Raw genomic sequence first — 20,649 nt, 5'->3', positions numbered from 1 at the left:
CATAGGCCAAGGAGAATGGGGACTCCCCAGTCGTCGTGCGTGGGGTGGTTCTGTAAGCCCACAGCACATTTGGTAGCTCATCTGCCCAGGCTCCTTTCATCTTCTCCAGCTTTGTCTTTAGGTTCTTCTTTAGGACCCTGTTGATGGCCTCCACTTGCCCATTGGCCTGGGGGTGTACCACTACGGAGAAGCTCCTCCTTATACCTCTTTTCTTACAATATTCATCGAAGGCTCCTCCTTCAAATTGGGTACCATTGTCGGAAATAATTTTGTAGGGTACCCCATACCGGCACACAATGAATTTGTTGACAAAAGAGGTGATGTGCTTAGCGGTTATTTTCACAAGGGGTTCCGCTTTTACCCACTTGGTGAAATAATCTACTGCCACCACCGCGTACTTTGCTCCACCTCTACCCGTAGGAAGAGCGCCGATTAGGTCTATCCCCCAGATGGCGAAGGGCCAGGGGCTGGGCATGCTGGTCAGTTCGCTTGGGGGTCTTCGAGGGTAATTGGAGTGCCTCTGGCACTTGTCACATTTCGTGGCAAAGTCCTGCGCGTCTTTCTCCATGGAAGGCCAGTAGTATCCTTGTCTTACGGCCTTCCTAGCCGTGGAGGGTCCACTTTAGTGGTTGCCGCACTCTCCCTCATGGATCTCTTGTAACACCTTCAACGCCTCCTCTCCTTCTACACACCGCAGGAGAGGCATGGAGAATCCTCTTTTGTAAAGGACCCCATCTACCAAGGCGTACCTCGCGGCCTTGTACACCAACCTCCGAGATTCGTTTTTATCCGCAGGCAAGACTCCTTCCTCCAGGTACTTCTTGATTGGCTCGGTCCATGATTTCTTTGGGACGCTAATCATGTGCACATCTACGCCTTCGATGCTGGGCTTTGGCAAGTACTCCACGGGTATTGATTCCAAGACGTCACCATCCTTGGTGGATGCCAGCTTTGCAAGTGCATCGGCATGGGTGTTCTTTTCTCTAGGGATTTGCTCTATAGTATATGCCACCATTCGCCCCAGGTAGCCTTTCACCTTCTCTAAATATGCTGCCATCTTGGGCCCCCTTGCCTGGTACTCCCCCTTTATTTGGCATACTACCAATTGCGAGTCACTGAAAATATGGAGGCGCGTCACTTTCAATTCCTGGGCTAGGCGCAGGCCAGCTAAGAGCGCCTCGTACTCTGCCTCATTATTGGAGGCCTCGAACCCAAACCGGATTGCGCAGTACATTCTGTGTCCCTCGGGCCCAGTCATCATGATGCCCGCTCCTGATCCTCCTTCATTTGACGCCCCATCAACATGCAAACTCCACTTCTCTACATTTCCCAGTTCATCCTCCACAACAGGCTGCTCCCCTCCTTCACTCTGTCCTTCATTCGGCTGATGGGTGAATTCTACTATGAAATCTGCCAGCACCTGTCCATTGATGGAGGCCCTTGGGGTGTAGACAATATCAAACTGACTTAGCTCAATCGACCATTTCATTAGCCTCCCTGAGGTCTCTGGCTTATGTAAGACTTGTCTCAAAGGACTATCCGTTAAGACGTCAATCGTATGCGCATGGAAGTAAGGCTTCAACTTCCTCGACGCCACTACTAGCGCATCCACCAGACGCTTGCTGATATAGTATACGGGCTGTTGTTGCTTCTTCTCTCCCTTAACTAAGGCTGCGCTGATGGCATGCTCCGACACCGCCAAGTATAGGTACAGCTTCTCGCCCTTCTCTGGCTTTGCTAACAGGGGCGGCTTCCCCAGGTGCTCTTTCAACCTGGCAAAGGCTTCCTCACATCTTTCATCCCAAGCGAACTTTTTGCTCCCTTTGAGGATGTCAAAGAATGGGAGGCACTTGTCGGTGGACCTTGAGATGAACCTGTTAAGGGCCGCCACCCTTCCTGTTAGGCATTGTACCTCCTTCTTATTCTTCGGCGGGCTCATTTCTATGAGCGCCTTTATCTTGTCGGGGTTGGCCTCGATTCCTCTGGAGTTGACCATGAAGCCTAAGAATTTTCCCGAGGATACCCCGAAAGTGCATTTGGCTGGGTTTAGTTTCATCCGATATTTCCTGAGCGTGTCAAACATCTCACCAAGGTCTTTGTTGAGTTCTGCAGCTACTTTGGTCTTCACTAGCATGTCATCTACATACACTTCCATATTCCTCCCTATCTGATTTGCGAACATTTTATTCACCAGCCTTTGATAGGTGGCTCCCGCGTTTTTGAGCCCGAAGGGCATCACCTTATAACAGTAGAGCCCTTTGTCTGTAATGAATGACGTGTGTTCCTCATCTGCAGGGTTCATTGGGATTTGGTTGTATCCCGAGTAGGCGTCCATAAAACTTAGTAACTCATGCCCCGCTGTTGCGTCTACTAACTGATCTATCCTGGGGAGTGGGAAGCTGTCCTTAGGACAAGCTTTATTCAAATTCGTGAAATCGACGCAAGTCCTCCACTTCTCGTTTGGCTTCGGCACGAGTACTGGGTTTGATACCCACACAGGATAGAAAGACTCACGGATGAACCCGTTGGCCTTCAATTTGTCAACCTCTTCCTTTAACGCTGCGTACCTTGTTGGATCGAGCGCCCGCCTCTTCTGCCTGACGGGCCTTGCTCCTGGGGAGATGTTCAGGTGGTGGCACATTACGCTGGGGTCTATGCCCACCATGTCCTCATGACTCCATGCAAACACGTCCAGATTATCCTTCAAAAATCTTATCAATTCTTCCTTCACGCCACCTTGTAGGCTTCTCCCTATCTTCAATTTCCTTAAAGGCTCCTCCGTCACCGTAGCCTCCTCTACTTCTTCTACCGGTTCTGCTCTTGCCTCATCCACGACCCGAGGGTCCAGCTCCTGCGGACCCCCTGTGGGCATGCTTATCGCCTCGTGTACCACCATGGCCATCGGCTCACGTGGCTTTGCAGGCGTGCAGAGTGAGGTGTTGTAACACTCCCTTGCTTCTTTCTGTTCTCCTTTCATACTCGCAATCCCTCCTGGAGTCGGGAACTTGACAACTAAGTGATATATTGAAGTTATGGCTTTCAATTCTCTCAGGGAGGGCCTCCCTAATACCGCGTTGAAAGCTGATGCGCAATCTACAACAACAAAGTTAGACATAATTGTGGTTTGGCGGGGCTGGTCCCCCATGGTAAGTGTCAATTCAATCATCCCAAGGGGTTGCACGGAATCCCCTGTGAATCCGTATAGTGACGACTGGCAAGGCTTTAGGTGACGAATGCCCAGTCCCATTTTTTCCAAAGCCGGGCGATATAGGATGTCCACTGAGCTCCCGTTGTCCACCAGGACTCGATGCACACGCATATTTGCCAGCTGGACTGTCAGCACCAGCGGATCATTGTGGGGGAAGTGTACCCCCCGTGCATCTTCCTCAGTGAACGTTATTGAGTCGTTTTCCCCCTTGAAACTCTTCGGGGGTCGCTGTTCTAAACTCATGACGCAGGGGGGCGGACTTCGTCGAGCCTCCCTTGCATATTTATCTCGTCCGTTCCGAGAATCTCCTCCAAATCCTGGGCCTCCAAAAATGGTGCGGACCTCCCCTTGTATCTCTGGGGCTCGCTCCTGTGCATGGGGCGCTCTGGGCTCGTTTTCTGGCCTTTGCCTTTCTTTCTTGACATAACGGCCTAAGTGCCCCCGGTGGATGAGCTCCTCAATTTCCTCTTTCAAGTGGATACACTCCGCCGTGGTGTGTCCAATGTCTTTGTGGTATTGGCAGTATTTACTGGGGTCCCTCTTGGACCGATCCTTTCTCATTGGTGGGGGCTTCTTGAAGGGCACTCGATCTTCGTTGGTGACGTAAATATGCTCCCTGGTGTCAGTGAGGTTCGTATAGTAAGTATAGGCCGCTGGCCTATGATCACCCCCTCGCTTGGTTTTCCTCTGTTGGTCATCTCTCGACCCCTCATACGTCCTCTTCTTCTTAGCTATACTCGGCCCGTCGTTAATTGGGGGCTTTGCGTGGGACTCCTCCTTTCCGGCCTTCAGGTTTGCGTGGCCATCCTCCACACGGATGTACTTCTGTGCTCTTTCATAGAAGTCGTCCAAGTCGGTGACTTCCCTCTTCAGCATGTTGTCCCACAACTTGCTCCCTGGGAGTACCCCAGCAGTAATGGCCATTTTTAACTCCCGGCGCGTCAGGCTCCCCACTTTTGCGGCCTCCATATTGAACCGGTGAATGTAGCTTTTTAGGCTCTCCTTTTCCCCTTGCTTCACGTTGGCTAAGCTGGTGCCTGGCATCGTGTAGTCCCGCACGGCATGGTGCTGCTGGAGGAACTCGTCAGAGAACTGCTGCCAGGACCTGATGGACCCCGGCCTTAGCCTTTTGAACCATTTGTAGGCGGGTCCTTTCAGAGTAACAGCGAAGCAATGGCACCTGGCACCACTTCCAATCCCCCTCAATTTCATGAGATCGTTAAACGCATCCAAGTGGTACTTTGGATCCGTGCTCCCTTCGTAAGGGGTCATGTTGGGCTCCTTAAAATTGGCAGGGAGCCGGATTGCCTGAATTTCTCGCACGAAGGGTGACTCATGGTCGAATTCTTCCTCAAAGGCCTGGCCACCCGACGCGGTGACAATCTTGCTTCGCAAGCTCCGCATCTCTGTGTCTAAGTCTTGCCTCCTTTTGCTGAGGGAGTCTCTTAGAGTGGACGGGCTAAGATCTGCCTTTCCCTTGCCTTCTCGGGGCGCCTCAGGGGGTGTGGTCCCTTTGCCTGCCCTTTTCCTGTTGATCTCCTCCCGCAAGTCTGGGGGCGTTTTTTTGGAGGTGACCTCATCCTCGCGTCGAGGGGCAGCAGTGGTTCTTGGCGTTGGCCTTTGGGCCTGCTTAGGCGGTTCGGGGTGATCACGTTGCTTCGTGCGGGGGGTGTTGCTAGTTGAGTGTCGGGTTCTTCCATCATCTACTGGCACAGTGGTCTCCACCCTACCCTTGCCTTTCTCCTTTCCCTTGGGCAAGGTTATGCTGGATTTACCCTGCAGTAGGCCGTTAAGGACCTCTTGCATGTTCTCCAAGGTAGTTTCTAACCTTTGGTTTTTACGGTGGAGCTCACGTATCTCCTCTTCGTAAAATCGGGACTTTGAACTCGAGCTCACGGAGTGGACCCGGGGGTGTTTGTCCGGCCTATGGGTAGAAGGGCCCGGGTCTTGCCGGCCGGAGTTCGGTGCCCGCGGCGGTTTTGGAGGAGGGAACTCATCAGCGTGCACCGGTGGTGCTCTGGGAGGACTCCCTCCAGGTGGAGCGGCTGGCGATGAGGCCACCCTGTCTCCTCCGTGAACCTCAGGGTCTTTCGGGGGCTCCACGTCCCTGGGTGGAGGAGCGTCCTTCATGGAGGCCTTCAGTTGGACTCCGCTCAAGTGAACCTCTACCTGCCGCGTCTCCCTCAGTCGCTTCGAGCGTCTTGGCATCTTCTTCTTGTTGGAAACAATGGTGGAACAGTAGCTTGAAACTAACGTTCCCACAGACGGCGCCAAACTGTTGACGGTGAGAACTCGTCAACGAAGTTAAGTTGGAAAAATTATCAAATTGGAATCGCTAATTAGAAAGCTATGAAAACTCGAACTATGACTCAAGAACAATGGAATAACAACAATGGAGAATTCAGTATCTCATTCACACTAATGTCTCTGCTACAGTCAAATTTCCAACCCCCCTACAGGTGGCCTTGGAATTCAATTTATAGTAGGCTCTAACGGCCTTAGGTACATAGTGGTCCAGGGGACCAGACGGTACAAACGTACTGTACTAGGGGAGTGGTTTCAGGGGTTGTGGTTGTACATCCCGTACAGGAGCAGGTGTCAGGGGGATGTCTCCACTACTTGTCTGTACTCCTTCTTCAGGCGTGGTAGCAGGCATGGTGGCGCAGGAGGTAGTGGTGTCGGCTCTGACCCATGGCCGTAGACGTACAGACCACGATCCTCGCTGGCACTGGCATCCGTACCTAGTACCTGATCGTACAAATATGTCTCATTCGACTCGTTCTGGATCTACTAAGCATAGGGACTTTGAGGTTGTGAAAAAGGGGATCTTTGGTGTCCGTATTGGCCGTGGCGTTGAATAGGGGTCTTGGGCCCATGCGCATCAAATCACGGTGTGTCGGCCTCTTGAGAAGATGGCGGACTGGTGGACCTCCCGGGGCGCGCGCGCGGGACCTTGCGTGGCCTCGCGCACGGGGCGCCATTAGCGGCCTCGCAGCCTCCCTCGGCCCCGCGCATGGGCATGGTAGGAGTGGCCCAAGGGCCTCGCTGAATAGGGCGCCTCGCCCTATGATGGCCTCGCGGAACAAGGCATCTCGCCCCTAGGGTGACCTCGCTACATAAGGCACCTCGCCCTCTAGGATGGCCTCGCGGAACAAGGCATCTCGCCCCCTACGATGGCCTCGCTACATAAGGCACCTCGCCCTCTAGGATGGCCTCGCGGAACAAGGCACCTCGCCCCTAGGGTGGCCTCGCTAAATAAGGTACCTCGCCCTCTAGGATGGCCTCGGGGAACAAGGCATCTCGCCCCCTACGATGGCCTCGCTACATAAGGCACCTCGCCCTCTAGGATGGCCTCGCGGAACAAGGCACCTCGCCCCTAGGGTGGCCTCGCTAAATAAGGTACCTCACCCCCTACGATGGCCTCGCGGAACAAGGCACTCGCGAGACGGGGTGGTCTCGCGGATCGGGGGGCCTCGCCACTCGGTGGCCTCGCGGGAGGCGACTTGGTGGCCTCGCGGAAGAGCATTCTCGCGAGACGGGGCGGTCTCGCAGATCAGGGGGGGCCTCGCCACTTGATGGCCTCGCGGGAGGCGACTTGGTGGCCTCGCGGAAGGGCATTCTCGCGAGACGGGGCGGTCTCGCGGATCAGGGGGGGCCTCGCCACTTGATGGCCTCGCGGGAGGCGACTTGGTGGCCTCGCGAAAGAGCATCTTCGCGAGACGGGGCGGTCTCGCGGATCGGGGGGGGGGGGGGAGTACGCCCAGGTGACTACCTTGCATTTCCCCTTGATGAGATTATGAGCATCAACATAGTCTTGAAAACATAATTAATAGAGTAATTTAAATACTTTAATATGAAATGTTAAAAGTGATAAGAAATTATTATGACTCATTTATTATTTGTTTCAATTTATTTACCGTATTTAAATGATTTTATTATTTTTAATTTATTTACTTTATATAAATGAGTTTAAAACTAGTGGGGTTAGAAAATAATAAAAAGAAAGTGTTAAATCTATTACAAAAAACACTAATACACTAATATCTTATAAACTAACATTTATAATATATAAAAGATATATATTGGATTTTTTTTTTTTTTTAGAAGAAAACCCCAAGACTCACCAGCGAAGCAAAGAGCTTGAAGAGAAGGTGAGGGGGAGACTGCTTGAATTAATTCTTCTCATATAAAATGAGATCATGGATACAAGAAGGGTAGCCAGGCCACCAAACCTTACTAATTACTTCCGACAAGGCATATTTAGCTAAGGAATGGGCAACAGTATTAAAGGCTCTAGCACAGAAAGAAAGACTAGCAGAGTGGAAAACTGAAAAACTGAGTCTAAAATCTGCTATGACTAACCCCAGAGAAGAAGCCAAAGGAACCTGGTTATTAAACTTCAAAACCACATTCAAACAATCAAATTCAAACCACACATTTTGGAAACCCAATAAGCGGCATTGGTTGGCCGCATATTTTAATGCTAGAGCTTCCGCTATTTCAGGAGTGAAAGTACCCATAATGTGCCAAACAGCAGAAACTATTACATCACCGGTGGAGTCACGAGCCACCATACCCAACCCACATCTTCCATTAGGGGTATCAAGAGCAGCATCGACATTGATCTTAACAATCCCCCTAGTGGGCGGCACCCATGCCGACCTAGAAGAGCCCATGAGCGTGGATGACGAGCTCCCCAACGTGAGAGAATTATCAAGAGGCTTATCTACTCTCTGATAGTTAGCAAGGAAGTCACGACCCCAAGAAACAACAATGTCTGAGTCAATCATTTTATCATAATGCACCTTTTTGTTTCTCCTAAACCAAATTCTCCACATAATTACCAAAATCAGCTCTAAGGTAGCAATTGGCAAAGGGTCCAGAAACTGATGAATAAAATCATAGAAATCGGGACAAACAGCAAGAGGATCTCCCAAAGAGATATCACTAAGATTACGACAGTCAGCAAGAGAAGAGCAACCCCATAAGGCATGATGAGTAGTTTCTAACTGAGAATCACAAATAGGACAAACCTCGTCTGTCAATAAACCGTGCTTAGTGAGGTTGCATTTGGTAGGAATCCAATTAGAAGAGATCTGCCAAGCGAACATCTTAACCTTCGGAGGAAGATTGAGAGACCAAATTTTTTTCCACCACCCCGAAAACCCGACTGAGGAAGATACACGACCTGCGCCCAGGTTGCGAATAGCAAGCCAGTAACCACTTTTGACAGAATAAAGACCAGAAGTTTCATAACCCCAGATTAGTCTATCCTGAGTCGGAGAAGATGGTCAAGGAATAGATAGGATTGCCGCAGCCTCATCAGGGGCAAAAAGACCACGAATGAGCTCTAAATCCCAATCCCCCGAGTCAGATTTGAGTTGAGAAACCGTGCTTCCTTCACCTAAAAGGTTAGGAGACAGAACCAAGAAGTGTGACGGCATAGGAACCCACCCATCTTCATACACTCTGATATCCTTACCGTTTCCAACTCTCCAAATAGATCCAGCATCAAACAACTCCTTTCCCCATAAAATGTTTTTCTAGACAAAAGAACCATTCTTAGATTTAACCATAGAACCAAAGGGCTTTTTCCTGTGATACAAGCCTTTCAGAACCTTAGCTGCTAGGGAACTCGGGTCATCATAGAGCCGCCACGCTTGTTTAGCTAGCATAGCTTGGTTAAAAAGGTGTAGATCCCGAAAGCCCATACCACCATCTTCTTTATGCCAGCAAAGTCGCTCCCAAGTACACCAGTGCATCTTTTGTTTGGTGTCATCACCACCCCACCAGAATCTGGCACACATACCATGGATGCTATTCACGAAAGACATAGGAAGTTTGAAAAGCGACATCGTATAAGTGGGAATAGACTGAATAACAGCTTTAATGAGAACCTCACGACCCGCCATAGAGAAAGATTTCGCCTTCCAACCATTAAGTTTTTTCCAAATACGATCACGCACAGAATTAAACATCCCCGATTTGGTATGACCCGCGAAGCAAGGAAGACCCAGATATTTTTCATGACAATCCACACCTACTACCCCCAACGCCGCTATCATATTATTCTTGTCAATGGTTTCAATGTTCGGACTAAAACAAACAGCCGATTTTTCAAAATTGACCCTTTGTCCAGAAGCCGAACCATACCAAGACAAAAGCAGCTTGAATCTCTCACACTCCAAAACCGATGCTTGCATAAAGAAAAGAGAATCGTCCGCAAACAGCAAGTGAGATATCTTCGGCCCCGAGATACCACAAGGAAAACCGTGGAGTAAGTTATTAACACAATCTTGTTTAACCAAAGCAGTCAAGCCTTCTGCACACAATAGAAAAAGGTACGGAGACATTGGGTCACCTTGTCTGAGACCCCTCTCAGGCCGAAAAGAACCAAACACACCACCATTCACAAGAACAGAGTACTCCACCGAAGAGACACAATCAAGAACCTTCCTGATCCAATCAACATGAAACCCCAATTTCTCCATAATCTTTCCAAGGAAAGACCACTCCACTCGATCATATGCTTTGGACATATCCAACTTAATGGCACAATACCCAGGAGCACCAACTTTTCTCTTTTTTTTCAAAGCATTGATGCACTCAAATCCAATAAGAGCATTATCAGTAATCAGACGACTAGAGAGAAAAGCACTTTGTTCTTCCGAAATCACACTAGACAAGACCTCACGCATCCTATTAGTCATTGTTTTAGTGATGATCTTATAAATGACATTGCAAAGACTAATAGGACGAAAATCAGCAGGCTTACTAGGAGAGTCAACCTTGGGAATAAGACAAATGAGAGTCTTGTTAATTCCTTTTAGAGTAGAATTACCATTCAAAAAGGAGAGAGCAGCTGCAATCACATCCGGGCCAACAGTTTCCCAGTTCTTCTGATAGAAGCAAGCTGTCATACCATCACTACTTGGGCTTTTAGAAGGGTCCATTTGGAAGAGGGCTTTCCTCACATCTTCCCCAACAAAAGGACGGGTGAGCTGACTATTCAATGTAGCCGAAATCTTAAGTGGAACCGCATTCAAGACCCGAGTAAGAGCCTCGCGAGAAGGCTTGGTAGAAATAAAAAGATCAGAAAAATACTCCACAAACACTGCCCCCAAATCATCCGGAGAGGAAACAAGAACACCATCTTTATTGAGGATCGAAGCAATCCCATTTTTCTTCTTCCTCCCCGAGGCACATTTATGAAAATAGGAAGTGTTTTTATCGCCAAGCTTCAGCCAGCTCACCTTAGCACGAGAGGCCCAGTACTTTTCTTCCTTTTCATGAAGAACATCCAGTTCTTTTTCAAGTTTCCGAAGTTCCGCACAAGAAACACGGTCAAGGTTAGCGTCAAGAATCGCCGTATGCTTCAACATTTGACCAATGGCTTTTTTATGGCGCTGATGTACTTCTTTATTCCACTTTTGTAGCTTTTTCCCTACAGCACCCACACTTTCAACCACTTTCAACAGGGGATCCGCACTGGTAGCTTTCCATTCAGAAGTAATGATGTTTTCGCACTCAGACTCAGAAGCCCAAGCATTTTCATAATGAAATCTAGAACGAAAGAGCAGCTTACTGTCCGCAAAATGACGATTTGTGGCCAAAGCAATAGGCCTATGGTCCGAACCCCGAAAATTAAGATGAGAAATATGCGAATCTGGGAAATAGTTCATCCAAGCCGAGTTGCAAACAAAATGATCCAACCTTTCTTGGACAAAAGAAGAATCTCGATGTTTATTAACCCAAGTGTATTTAGGACCCTCAAACCCCATATCACTCAGAAAACAATCATCCAAAGCTGTCCTAAAATTATTCATCAAGAATTGAGGCCGAGGGGGACCCCCATCCTTATCATTTTGAACCAAAATCTCATTCCAGTCACCACCACAAACCCAAGGATAAGAATTATTGTAAGCAATGTGACGCAATAAAGTCCAAAAATCATGTCGCAAAGAGGCATCAGGCTGCCCATAAATCCCAGTAAACCTCCAAGGAGTGACCCCTGAAATAGAAACTAAGACATCAATGTGTCCTCTTGAAAAAGAAAGAAGAGTAACATCAATATCCTCCAACCAAAAGAGACAAAGTCCACCACTTCTCCCAACTTTTTCAACTACTAGTTTACCAGCGAAACCCAAACGAACTCGTAAAAACTCCATTTGAGCAACAATGCCAAGTGTCTCAGAAAGAAATAAAATGTTCGGATTGACTTCCCGAACATTGGCGTGGAGTGCTCGGAACGTCCTATCATTGCCCACGCCTTGGACGATCCACGCCAACACATTCATAATGAGAGGCGGCCCTGCTTCACAGGCACCGCCAAGTCAAGAGAAGTCACCCCGCCATCATTGTTCATCTTGACGGGTGACCCAAGAGAACCAACGCAAGTTTTCGGCTCAACAACCTCCGAAACAACACCATGAACACCCTCCATCACTTCGACCAGAGGAACCAGACCCGAGTCAACAGCAACCTGCACCAGCCCAACACCACCACGAGCCCTCCGTTTTGCCATTTTGAAAGAAGAACTAGACGGAGCAAACCTGACAGCGCCCAGAATTTTTTTCCGTCCCTTCCCCTTCGATGTGTGACTTGAGTCCCTGCACTCCTTTGACTTCCCCTTAGTCCTTTGTATCCCTTTAGGATCAAACCCGTGGTCCTTAGATTCAGGCAGAAGGCGGCGTTTGACACCCAGCACCGGAGGCCGCAGGCCACACTTGGCCTTGAAGCCGTCGTTGAGAGAAGAAGATGGCAAAGCTTGCAACGACGAAGCATGCATGGCTGGAGGAGAAGCAATATCAGTCCCATGCACCTTCACGTGGCTGGTAAAAAGAGGCACGTGAGCAGAAGCCTCTGAATTCTTAGATTGAAGAGATGGCCCAACAGAAGCTGGCCCAATAACATTAGACCAAGCATTCCCAAAAATGCCATTTTTAGCACTATTGTTGCCCGAAATGGACATAGAAACTTCCCCAATCTTTTTTGATGCACAAGGTGTGCTTAACTCCCCAAGGATAGGTAAATTAATACCTAAAGTCAAGGGCTGACTCAAATTAGAAAGGGAAACTTTTTCAGTAATAAATGGGGAGTTGTCATTTTTCCCATCACCAGAAATATGCAACTTCTCATTTATTTGAGAATCAATATTAGCCACCAAATTAGGAATTTCATTGACCACAGCCAAATTGTTTCTCTTTTGAGCACCCTCGGCCCCAGGAGACGGAGAAGGAAGAGAAAGGCTGGCACCCCGATTCACACCAGCAACTTTCCAAGTCGGGCTTGACTTGACTTCAGGCCTGATCGAAGCCACACCACCGCTCGCCGCCCTCCGGTTCACAGAACCTTTTATCAAACCAGACGGGCCGCCTTTCTCCTTTCCAACCGCATGAGGAAACTTCCCAGCATCCAAACGAGACCTCTTAGATGAAGCATGCAGTCGCTGGACTGGAATCGCACGAATAAAATCACCGTACTTCCACTTATGGCCACGCAGAACTGAAGCCGGCAACGAAGCACATTCCCGCAAAGGGTGTCCGATAATACCACAACAAAAACAAATATCGGGGAGACGTTCATACTTTAGAGGAAACTTAGCCTTTTCCTCCCCCTTGATCAAACTGACTTTCATAAGTTTAGGGAGTGGCTTCGTGATATCGATACCGACCCGGACACGTAAGAACTTTCCCAAACAATCCGTAGATGAAATCTCGTCAACATCCGTGACCGGGCCAAGAAGACCCCCTAGTTCCCTTCCCATATCCACGTTCATGCAAGAAATAGGGACAAGATGAATTTGAACCCAAAACTTGACTCTATCAAAGGCCAAAGAGAGATAATCACCTACTCCCGTAGGGACTTCCAAGGCCAATAGTTGATGTTCCAACAACCAAGGTCCACCGCCAAAGACCTTCCGCTTATCTTTGAGATCTGAAAATCTAAACAGAAATACATTATTTCCCACAGCCTTGACCGTCACCGACCCGTTAATTTTCCAAAAAGCCTCAATACATTGCGTCATGTGCTCTCCCGAGACAAATTTGGTGGAGATCAACTTACCCACCAAGGTTCAAGCAACACTATCTTGTCCAACATCGACGAAAGCTGCCTCAAGATCACCCTCGATGATCTCATTATCGCTGTCATCATAGTCCAAAGAATCATTCAAAGCCGCCCATTCATCACGATCCATGACGAATACAAGCCACCTCAATAGCCACACCTCAAATCTCTAAAAAATAGACAAGGACCGGTCACCGGCGACCACACCTAACAACACGGTCAATTTGAGAATTTTTTATTAAAAGAATTAGTTAGGGGTAAAAGAATAAGATATATATTGGATTAGTATTACAAAAAATTACTATATTGACTTTAATTTATTTTTTTTCTCAACAGATTTCTAGGAAAGCTTGGAAAATAAACACTTATTTGTATTAGAAAAAATAAATTTATTTATTTGATAATGAAAATTATGTACTGTTGTCTTCGAAAGTTTTTTTTTTAATTGAAATTGTTTATTTTGAGTCAATTTTGTTTGGGAAATTTCATGTTATATGTATAATAACTTAGTGAAATTTTTTAATATGCCACTATAAGTTACTATCTCAAATATATGACAATTTTAATTTTTTAGACAAAAATACCCCTAACATTCAAATACTCATTTTCTTTCTCAATCCAAACTTTCTCTCTCTAACATCTCTTATTCTCTCACTCTCTCTAACATTCTAATCTTGTAGATCTCGAAAAAATACCAAAATTTAAAAAAAAAATCATCTGAAACCAACATTTTAGTGAAAAAATATGAATCTCCAAAGTTTTTTGTCAAATTTCAGTGCAGAGCATCGAAATTGCATCAAAAAAGCATCGTTTTAGATAAAAATAAATTTTTCATGATTGCATCGAAACATCATCAATGTACCATCGATTTTGCATCGAAAATGCCATCGATTTGGAATCGAAACACTATCGATTTTGCATCGAAAAGTCATCATTTTGGCCAAAAAATAAGTTTTCATGATTGCATCGCAACAATATCGAAATTGTAACGCCTTGGTTACCCCAGAACCGTTACGATGAACGATGAACCGGAAATTTGACTCGCTACCCGAGTCCTTTGGTTAAAAGCGTGTTCTAAGTGTTATTAACAGGCTAAGGTGAAAAACAACAAAAAGGAAATGTTATATTTTATTAAGTACATAAAACTGTTCATGGGCCCACAAGAACATTTACAAGTTATTTACAACTCAAAAAGGTCATTACTGTTTCAAAATTACAAACCTGCCGACCTAAGCGGCAAAAGAATAGGGTAAACCCCCTAGTTCCTCTGAGAACTCCTTGGCCGTGGTGGTCAAGCGGCCGCATATGTACACATCACCACCTAAGCTCTCCACTCAAGGCTGGGTGAGCTTTTCTTTCCCTTTACCTGCACCACATAGCACCCATGAGCCAAAGCCCAGCAAGAAAACACAATATTGGATATAAACATTATCAAATGATTATCATTATAATCACACAGAGCTTATAGTTCTTAAACAGATGAGTGAATATCACTTGAGGTTCTAGAAAACCATACTGAGTGACTGACAAGCAAGTCACTAATGTAAACAGAAGAGTGGCTGCTAGGTAAGCCACTAGCCTTAAACAGATGAGAGACTGATAGGTAAGTCTCTAACTTAACAGATGAGTGACTGATAGATAAGTCACACAAGCGCTTATAATATTCATCGAACTTGAGGTCGGTCCGGCATTAATTCTCTTTGAGTCATCCAATGTAGATATCAATTAGATATAATCTTTATTGACTTGCGTTGAACACACTAAGGCCGTCCTGACTTATGAGTCAGCACCGTGTGACCAGTGCCCAGTACCACTGCCGAACCTGACTAATGAGTCACAGCTTCACAGTTGATACTGACACCTATGCCAATTCTGACTAATGAGTCAGTGCCATGCACAAGTGAGCAAGATTTTCAAAGCATTCAATCATCAATCCATGTCCACATTTACACAATCAACATGCCTCAAGAACAATCATGCATGTCACATATGGGGTGCAGTTTTCTTACCTCTGGTTCGAGCGAGAAATAATAACAAGAACGACTCCTGAGAACAATCGACCTTTGATTCCTTAGCAGTTACCTAATCACAACCAATTATAACCTCCATTAATGAAAATCAACATGGATAGGGTCTTAACCTAAGCACCACTCTCGGGACCTCGAAACATGCCCACACGGTGAGTAGATTCGATCCCGGGACTTTGAAGGAACAGAGTAGCGCTACAGTGCTGACCCCTAGCGCCCCAGCGCTATACTCAGAACCCCCAACACGCCCAAATGCCCCCTGAGTAGGGCGCTATAGCGCTACCTCCAGACCAGGAACCCCTTGAAACCTCCTTCTTCATCTCCTTTGATTCTAACCTGATTCCAATGCTTCCAAATCCCATATTTGATGCCAAATGCACCCAAAAACCATCCTAACATACCCCAAACATCACAACCGTAAGAACTCTGGCCAAAACTCCCAACAAAACCAAGTATTCAACCTAGAAATCACATCTGTAAAACAGAACTAAAACAGGGCAAACCAGGGATTTCAATGGTTAGAAACTTACCCAAAGCTCAGCTTATGATGCTCTTCAATGGAGGAACACTCTCCCAAACTCCCAAGGCTTACTTCCCAAGCTTGAATCCTCAAGAATGGTTCAAAAATCCCAAAGAAAAACTGAAGAAAGAAGATACAGGAAAGCTTCAAGTTACTCTGTTTTTCCTCTTCTTTCACAGCCCAAAATAGTTTATATCTATCCTAGGGGTGAAATGACCATTATACCCCTAGGTCAATTTAAGGTTTCCAAAGGCTCTCAAGGGCAAAATTGGTATTCTCCACCTATCTCGTTAATCATAATTAACGCTCTCCAATTCCCGCTATTCTCGATAATCTCAAACACCAATAATTCATATCCCATTACCCTTTAATTCCCGGTAACGCTCTAATCATTAAAATCTCCCCGAGACTCATCCCGAGCCCCGAACTTAAACCTGTTATGACTAGACCGCTAATCAATAATCCATGATCGTCTCATGCCGAATAGCTCGAACAAACCCACATTATAATGTGGTCTCAACAACATATCACCGACATGCATACAATGATACCCTCAACGGGCCAGATTACCATCACACCCCTGTAATTAAAATGTGAACCCACATGCATGCATTTAACATCATATCATAATATAATTCACATAAACATGCATTTATCAACTAATGGCATAATTAAGCAAGTATGGCTGTAACGCCCTACTCCCTTAGAGCCGTTACTAAGTGTGTTTAAAATCGTGCCTCAACTCGCTAATCGAGACTTTGAATAAAAAAACGTGTAACTAAACCATAATTAAAAGAAAACATTAGAGAAAGTAGATTTCATAACTAATCATAAAAGTTTACACTTGGGATCCCAAAACAAGGTTTAGAAAATATTTACAACACAAAACTGATCAGAGTCGACTAGACGAAAAATCCTAGGTTCCTTTACAAACATCTCCCAAAATCCCCTAGCTGTGGCAGCCAGGCTGGCCGGACATGTACACGCCGCCTCACGCCATCTGTGCTCATGGTTGGTTGATCTTCTCTTTACCCTTACCTGCACCACAGAGCATCTGTGAGCCGAAGCCTAGCAAGAAAACCCAAAACAGATAACATATGCAAAATACAAGTCGAACATATAAACAGGCCACCAATGCCTAAACACATACGGCCTAGCCGCCTAGGCATTTACCAAGCCCTAGGTTCGTGGACCACGCCGTGAGGATATCCCAGGTATCCTTTTAGGGACTCGCCCTGGCAACTTGCACCCCTCGTGCTCAACGCTGCTCCCGGCCCTCTGCCGTTCTCGGCCTTGCACTCAACGTGCCTGATGCCGTTCCCGACCCCACGCCGTTCCCGGCTCTTGCCGATCACACATATAATATCAGCACAGTATAGCAACAGGCACATAATTCAAGCATAAACAAATAAAGAGCCATGCTCTTCAACTCTAGTATATAGGGCTCGGCCCTGCATGTCATTTCCATTCAATATATTGGGCTCAACCCTGCACATAAGCTCTATGGAAACAGGGGTTTTCTTACCTGAGTTCTGAGCTACCTGAGCACCGATGCCCCGAGCACAGTCCGCCAACGTGAGCCTTGCCGGAACCCTAGTCACAACACATAACAATATTCGACCATCAAATTCCAACCCAACAAATAACCTTGAACTGTAACCCTAACCTCCGGGATCTTGAATTCTATCACTCTGAGTGATAAAATCCATCCCGAGCCTTCCCCTTAAAGTTCCCAAGTCAAAAATATCATTAAATTCCTCACTGACACTAAGGGTCGCGGCCCCTCCCCCTAGAGCCGCGGCTAGCCTCAAAACAGAGGCTAGCTCTCCACTGACCAACACGCGGGCCGCGGCGCGCCCGAATTCCTTCAGCCTCCCACGGCTGTGCGTGCATGCGGGCCGCGACACACCCCTCCTAGGGCCGCGACACTAACAGCAAACCCAGAATTTCCATCAACTTTTCATTCCTTCTTCAAGCCAATTACCACCAAAACCAAGCTAAGACTCCTATATATTCAACACAGTTACTCCAGCACAGAAACAACATCAAAACCTCATCAAAGCATGCTCCAAAACTTAGCTAAAACACCCAAAGATCAAGCAAGCTTAACTACATGCAAACCTCTAAACCAACAGAAAATTAAAGACTAAACCTTAGTGTTTAAAGCTTACCTTGCTGAGCTTAAACCCAGAATTATGATCCTCAATCCCAAAGCTTCAAGCCCCTAGAGTTTCCCAGCTGAACCCCTTCAATTTCCCAAGCAATTCCTTTAAGTTCCTTCAAGTTTAGCCTTAGAGAGAGAGTGAAAGAGAGAGAGAGAGACAAAAGCTATTTCTCAGCTCAAGGAAGATATGAGTCGGTTTCCCTCAGTTTCTGTACAGTTCTATTTTATTTATTTGTTTTATATGACTTAAGTCTAAAGGTTACCTCAAGGCTCGGGGTACCAAAACGTCCCCGAGGCAAAAATGGTAAATTCCCCAAATATTCCCGCCTAAACATTCTATCCTCAAATATATCTCCAAATATTTATTTCTATGTCCCGATAATCCCATAACTCAACTAATACCAGAATTACCCCTCGACTCGCCCCGAGTCCGAATCTCAACCCCGTTGTGACTCCCTGGCCCACTGCTCCCCAGGACTGTCTCGGATCGTGCTGTACAGACATATCACACATATACAACATGTATTTCATTTATCACATTTAACTCAATTAACATGCATCATAATCATATATACACATAGATTCACATATAAGCATATCTAAACCACTTATTGCCCTCCAGGCATACTAGTCAAGGCCCTAAGCCTGATTAGCGAATTCGGGTCGTTACAATGGCCCTCCCGGCCTACTATTCCCGCCATTAAACCCCATCGGAGAATTCGGGGTATTACAGAAATACCATCGATTTTGCATCGAAATATCATCGATGTACCATCGATTTTGCATCGAAACACCATCGATTTTGCATCAGAAAATCATCGTTTTGGCCAAAAAAACAAGTTTTTATGATTGCATTGAAAGAATATCGAAACACCATCGATTTTGCATCGAAAATTTGATGGTACATCGATGATGTTTCGATGCAATCATGAAAACTTTATTTTTATCCAAAACGATGCTTTTTCGATGCAAAATCGATGGTGTTTCGATGCAAAATCGATGATACATCGATGATGTTTCGATGCAAAATCGATGGTACATCGGTGATGTTTCGATGGAAAATCGATGATACATCGATGGTGTTTCGATGAAAAATCGATGGTATTTCGATGCAAAATCGATGGTGTTTCAATGCAAAATATGTTTCGATGCAAAATCGATGATATTTCGATTCTATTGCGATGCAATCTTGAAAACTTGTTTTTTTTTCCAAAACGATGACTTTTCGATGTAAAATCGATGGTGTTTCGATGCCAAATCGATGGTATTTCGATGCAACATCGATGGTACATCGATGATGTTTCGATGCAATCATGACAACTTTATTTTGATCTAAAACGATGCTTTTTCGATGCTCTGCATTGAAATTTAACGAAAATTTTGGAGATTCATATTTTTCCACTCAAATGTCGGTTTCAGATTTTTTTTTTTTAATTTTGGTATTTTTTTGAGATCTACAAAATTAGAATGTTAGAGAGAGTGAGAGAATAAGATATGTTAGAGAGAGAAAGTTTGGATTGAGAGAGAAAATGGGTATTTTTGTCTAAAAAATTGAAATTGTCATATATTTGGAATAATAACTTATGGTGGAATATTAAAAAATTTCACTAAGTTATTATGCATATAACATAAAAATTCCCAATTTGTTTTCATTAATTGTTTTAGTTTTTAAGGTAATGTGGGTATTGAATTAGAAATTAAATGATTGAAAAACCATTATATTATATGGAAATTTCCTTAACTTTTAATTATAGACATAATTTGGTAGTATCCAAAATTTAAAGTTTTAAATTCCAAGCTCCTTCTCATTTAAAATAAATAAACAAACAAATATGTGATTAATTAAGAACATTATTTTACTATTATTGCGTTATCGAAAATATATGAACTTGAATCACCAAACTTCTAGTCTAATGTCTCTCCAAGGAAACATAATTCTGGGGCTTCATACTAAACCATTGATTTGATGAGGGGTGATAATGCCTTTATTGGGCCCAGATGTAGAAAAATGGATTCACTCCAAGGGGCTTCATGGTATTGGGTTATGTCCTTTGTTGGGCCCAGATGGAGGAATAGGAACTCCCTTGGGCTTCATTTCAAACCATTTCTTCTCAGATACAGGAATGGGAAGTCCATTGGGCTTTGGCTCTGGTGGGTCAGGAGAATGTCTATTATTGGGCCCAGATGGAGGAATAGGGGCTCCCTTGGGCTTCATTTCAAACCATCGGTTCTTCGGCTCTGGTGTGTCAGGAGAATGTCTATTGCTGGGCCCAGATGGAGGAATAGGGGCTCCCTTAGGCTTCATTTCAGACCATTGCTGATCAGGAACAAAAACTCCCTTGGGCTGAAATAAGGGTTTAGGGGGGAGAACTGGGACTCGTTTGGGCTCAGGTATTGTCTTGGGCACCATTCGGAGAGGTAAGGGAGGATTGGGAGAATGTCTTGTACTGGGCCCAGAAGGAGGAATGGGTACTCCTTTGGGCTTCATCTCGGCCCATAACTGGCTTCCAGGACTGTACCCAGGTGGACTGATTACCAGGGTATTAGACTTCACTGCCATCAGTTTTCTGGCCTCAATTGTTGGTTTGGAGAAGAAGAAGAGAAAGAAAGCTATCATTATCACAAACCTCACCGCATCACAATAACCCACCCCCATCCCCAT

General features: G+C 45.8%; 2 protein-coding genes across 2 annotated transcripts; both read right to left on the bottom strand.

Annotated features, from left to right (window-relative positions):
- Positions 1-7,380: 7,380 nt before the first annotated feature.
- On the bottom strand, positions 7,381-8,319 carry LOC133832691 (uncharacterized). Its single transcript, XM_062263002.1, has one exon. The coding sequence runs from the start codon at positions 8,317-8,319 to the stop codon at positions 7,381-7,383; it is 939 nt and encodes a 312-aa protein (XP_062118986.1).
- Positions 8,320-20,016: 11,697 nt separating this feature from the next.
- LOC133832690 (uncharacterized) lies at positions 20,017-20,649 on the bottom strand. Its single transcript, XM_062263000.1, has one exon. It carries the CDS (start codon positions 20,647-20,649, stop codon positions 20,017-20,019), a length of 633 nt encoding a protein of 210 aa, XP_062118984.1.

Source organism: Humulus lupulus, chromosome 4, assembly GCF_963169125.1.
Source record: "Humulus lupulus chromosome 4, drHumLupu1.1, whole genome shotgun sequence".
NCBI lineage: Eukaryota > Viridiplantae > Streptophyta > Magnoliopsida > Rosales > Cannabaceae > Humulus > Humulus lupulus.
This window is presented reverse-complemented; position numbering and strand designations above follow the sequence as displayed.

What these genes read in the sequence shown, in the direction of transcription:
- LOC133832691 (XM_062263002.1), bottom strand. Translation starts at nt 8,319, where the DNA reads ATGTTCGCTTGGCAGATCTCTTCTAATTGGATTCCTACCAAATGCAAC.
- LOC133832690 (XM_062263000.1), bottom strand. Translation starts at nt 20,649, where the DNA reads ATGGGGATGGGGGTGGGTTATTGTGATGCGGTGAGGTTTGTGATAATG.